The 4,455-nt window shown below is 38.4% G+C and overlaps 1 protein-coding gene across 1 annotated transcript in view; it reads left to right on the forward strand.

Moving 5' to 3' along the window:
- Positions 1-4,455, forward strand: part of LOC107699443 (rho guanine nucleotide exchange factor 1-like) — a 59,203-nt gene that overhangs the window by 20,185 nt on the left and 34,563 nt on the right. The window contains exon 2 of the mRNA XM_016500701.1: positions 3,128-3,192. Within this exon, the coding sequence (XP_016356187.1) occupies positions 3,166-3,192 (27 nt within the window). The 5' untranslated portion in view covers positions 3,128-3,165. The remainder of the gene's footprint in view (positions 1-3,127; positions 3,193-4,455) is intronic.

A 4,455-nucleotide genomic window follows, 5' to 3' on the forward strand; every position in this document is an offset into this window, starting at 1 on the left:
TGTCCATGAGAGCGTGGTCTCCAGGAGAGCGCGCGAGTGCTGAATGGTTAAACACTGGCAAGAATTAAAAAGAAATGCAATTTATAAACTTTACGATGACGATTTCGTGACGATGTGACACTGCCTCGATTGTGCAAGTGACAATTCCTGTGTCAACTGTGCAGCGTGCGTGCAGCTCGCTTATAGATAGATGCGATGTGGTGATTTGAAGACATTTGCGTATTTTGAGAGCGAGCGCGTGCGGTGATTCACTCACGCTGTGGGGAAGTTGTGGCCTAATGGTTAGAGAGTCGGACTCGTAACCCAAAGGTTGCGGGTTCGAGTCTCGTACCGGCAGTGATTGTAGGTGGGGGGAGTGAATGTACAGCGCTCTCTTCCACCTTCAATACCATGACTGAGGTGCCCTTGAGCAAGGCACCGAACCCCCAACTGCTCCCCGGGCGCCGCAGCAAAAAAATGGCTGCCCACTGCTCCGGGTGTGTGTTCACGGTGTGTGTGTGTGTGTTCACTGCTGTGTGTGTGCACTTTGGATGGGTTAAATGCAGAGCACTAATTCCAAGTATGGGTCACCACTTGGCCACATGTCACTTTCACTTCACTGTTTGTGAAATTACGTCTCACACAAGGTTTTCAAATTACTTTATAAGTTATTTAATTAAGAAATATGAAGGTGAGTACCTCTCCTTCAGTATTATAATTATTTCACCTGCGCCTGACAGAGACTGAGACGGTGACGCTGCATGTCGTGCCAAACCTTCTTTAGGCAGGCGCGTCATCCATCAGCTTGAGATCGGTTTTTTGAGATCGGCCTTTTTAGAGATCGCCAATCAATCATCCCAAAGCAATTATCGGCCGATAGTGATCGGTAGCCGATCAATCGGAGCACCCCTAACTGAGGGTAAAATAAGTATTGAACACGCCACCATTTTTCCCAGTAAATGTTTCTAAAAACGCTGTTGACATGAAATTTTGACCAGATGTCGGTAACAACCAAAGCAATCCATACATACAAATAAAACAAAACAAATAATTTCAGAAATTAAGTTATGTGTAATAAAATGGAATGACACAGGGAAAAAGTATTGAACTGCTGAAATGTATTTAATACTTTGTACAAAAGCCTTTGTTGGTAATGACAGCTTCAAGATGCCTCCTGTATGGAGAAACTAGTCGTATGCATTGCTCAAGTATGATTTTGGCCCATTCTTCCACGGAGTCTTCAAATCTTGAAGGTTCTGTGGTCCTCTTCTATGAACTCTGATCTTTAGTTCTTATTTTCTATTGGATTCAAGTCAGGTGATTGGCTGGGCCATTCTAGCAGCTTTATTTTCTTTTTCTGAAACCAATTGAGAGTTTCCTTGGCTGTGTTTGGGATAATTGTCTTGCTGAAATGTCCAGCCTTGTTTCATCTTCATCATCCTGATACTGTAGGTGTTGGGACTGAACCAGCTAATATTAATTTCCTCTGACTATAAGGGCAGGATTGCTTTCTAGTTACTGATAGATATCTGGTGTCTTGACTTCCATGCCTTTTTGCACCTCCCTTTCTTCATGTGTTCAATACTTTTTCCCTGTGTCATTCCATTTTATTACACGGAACTTAATTTCTGAATTTATTTGCTTTGTTTTCTTTGTATGTATGGATTAGTTGGTTTGTTACCGACATCTGGTGAAAATTTCAAGTCAACAGCACCTTTAGAAATATATTTACTGAGAAAAATAGTGAATTGTTCAATACATATTTTACCCGCTGTATGTCAGTGCGCTGCCCACGAGGATGTTGGTGCCGACATGTTGGTTTGTTTTTTTTAAAACATTTTCTAAATTTTTTATACATTTTGTCAATTAAAATAATTTGAATATCAGTTAAACAGATCAAAACGGCTTAGCTTTTGTATTATTTTGATGTCCTTTTGTATTATTTTAATTGTTAAGAGTTGAAGGTCAAGAAAACCTCTGTGAGACAAAAATCACCATTTTACGTGGTTTACAGACATTTATGTATTGCACACTAGCTACTGTTCATGCTTGATTTATTTGAAATTTGATAATATTACATGGAACTTGTTGGATGAAAATAAAGAGCACTTATTAGTTCTCTCTACAAATTAAAACATCGTATTTGTGTCTGTAATGCATTGAAACAATCATGGGATGCCAGAGAGTACCCGACTTGTGGAAAGTGGCATAAATCTTTTCACCTTATGCTTTTGTGTGTCATACACTTGTGTATGTGTTTGTCCCTCCTTGTCTTTTTCCTTTGTTTTATGCTCACTGTTGCTCTGAACATGACTTTTGCAGACAGGTTGACAAAAAATGGCTGTGATCGTTTCCTGAGGAAATTACACCCACTTCCTTTCTCTCTCTCTTTCTTGTCTCTTTATGCTTGCCTGCACTGTAGACACTGCTCTTTGGAAAGCTTTGAAGATCTCAGAGACTTGGCTGATCGAAGCAGCCGATAAAACCCGAACACAAACACAGCTCCATTAGCGGTTATTTTAGGCCTGTGTGCTATCACACTGCTCCAGTGCAGAGGACAAGGCCAAGTTCTCAACAGCTGCATACAGTAGACTGGTATGCAAAGAATTTCCCCAGCTATCTGCTTTTTTGTCCAAAAGTTGGTGCACTTTCACTGTGAAACTCAATGTAATCAGATAATGCCGTCATTGAGATTTGATCATAAGAAGCCTTTGTTTTATATTGGAGAATGATTAGACAAACGCATTAGCAGGATACTGAGCAGCAAACAAACCTTTTCAAATCTCTCCTGCAATAAAGATCTCATATATATTATTCTGAAGGTGGAGAATAATAAGGAAAGGAACACAACAGATAAACCGAGCTATAGATCATTTGACTGCTGAGAACTGAATTCACTGTTATTCATTCAAAAGCGTCCTCATTGATAGACCGTATCTGGGTTCAGTTCTTCCACATTGGGTATCTGTTATTGATTTAGTGGCTGATCTTGATGCTGTTGTTCTCCACTCTGTATGCTTGTATTGGATGGCCCAATCGGCTTTGCTCATGGCAGTGTGTTTGTATGTGCTCCACTTTGTGTTTGTATTTGCTCGTCTTGTTGACAAAGGACGCCATTCCAGCCTTTCATGATGTCGTGTCTTTGCAGGAGCTCGGGTAACTGGTGTTGGTGCGACCAACGAAAGCATGGATTACGAAGACGCCCATAATGGGGTAAAGGCATCTGAAGCTGCTCGTATTTGTTTGTTTCCATTCATTCTTGATGTTCTTATAAGGGGCTTGCATCTGATTTGGTAACAGAGATGGTATAATCATAGTTTCCACCATTATTACAAAACCCAACTAGAGCAAGAGTTTTCAAGGGGGTTTTCAGGGGGCCTCAAGGGGGTGCTTGGGAGTTTGTGAAGAATTTAACAAAAAAAATTTTTTCCCTTCATTAATAATTTTTTTATAATATAATAATTACAGTTTTATTAGTAGTAGTATAATTTAGTATTTAATATAATAATAAAATAACTGTAATTATATGTATTTCTGATTATTAAAGTTTTAATTCGTTTTTAGTTTTAATTAGTTGGTAAGCGATTTAAATTTAGGGCTGGTAAGCGATTACATTTTTTTTATCTAATTAATTACATGATGTGGCGATTAATTAATCGCACATCAAATTTGGCTGAGAAATTACTCCCAAAAGATAATTTAAAGTCGTGTAAAGCATCAAACAGACATTTCAAAAAGTAGCTTCAGCAAGAAATATTTTGATAAAAGTTTTTACATATGCTCTTTTGGACCATGAGGGTGAGTAAATGATGACACAATTGTCATTTTTGGATGGGTGAACTATACCTTTAATAATTTATTTTATTAATTTTATTATTATTACTATGGAAATATGAAATTATTTCTTTAATAGCAGAAGATTCTGCATGCTTTTGAATCGCTCTCGCGGTATTCATACTTTCTTTCATACGATTGGTCTGTGCAGCGCCGCTTCAAATCCAACGCGCCTAATGATTCACCCAATTCGTTCAAAACGTGCATTAAGAAATGAAATGCCGCTGTGTGTTCCTCGGAGACGAACAGTTCTGCTTTGTCTTTATATTTCCGTGGGCAAAATTGAGCAAAACAGACAACATTGTGTCTAAAATAACACAATATTAACTTCTTTCTTACTGAACTGTTGTATAAGATCAGTATCACATTTGCATTTGTGTGATATTGCACTTAGCCTATTGCTCGTGTGATATTGCTTAACTATGTGATGTAAATATGAGACAAAAACTCAAAAAGGGGCATTTTTGCCCCATATCTTGTATTTTAGGGACATTCTAACTAGAGGTCGACCGATAGTGGATTTTGCCGATACCGATAGCTAGGTTGGACCACACTGGCCGATACAGATTAATTAACCGATAGTTTTAAAATTGATACTGAACAAAAACTAAAATAGTGCTTTATTAACAAAAACAGTACTGA

Source organism: Sinocyclocheilus anshuiensis, unplaced genomic scaffold (assembly GCF_001515605.1).
Source record: "Sinocyclocheilus anshuiensis isolate Anshui unplaced genomic scaffold, SAMN03320099.WGS_v1.1 scaffold670, whole genome shotgun sequence".
Lineage (NCBI taxonomy): Eukaryota > Metazoa > Chordata > Actinopteri > Cypriniformes > Cyprinidae > Sinocyclocheilus > Sinocyclocheilus anshuiensis.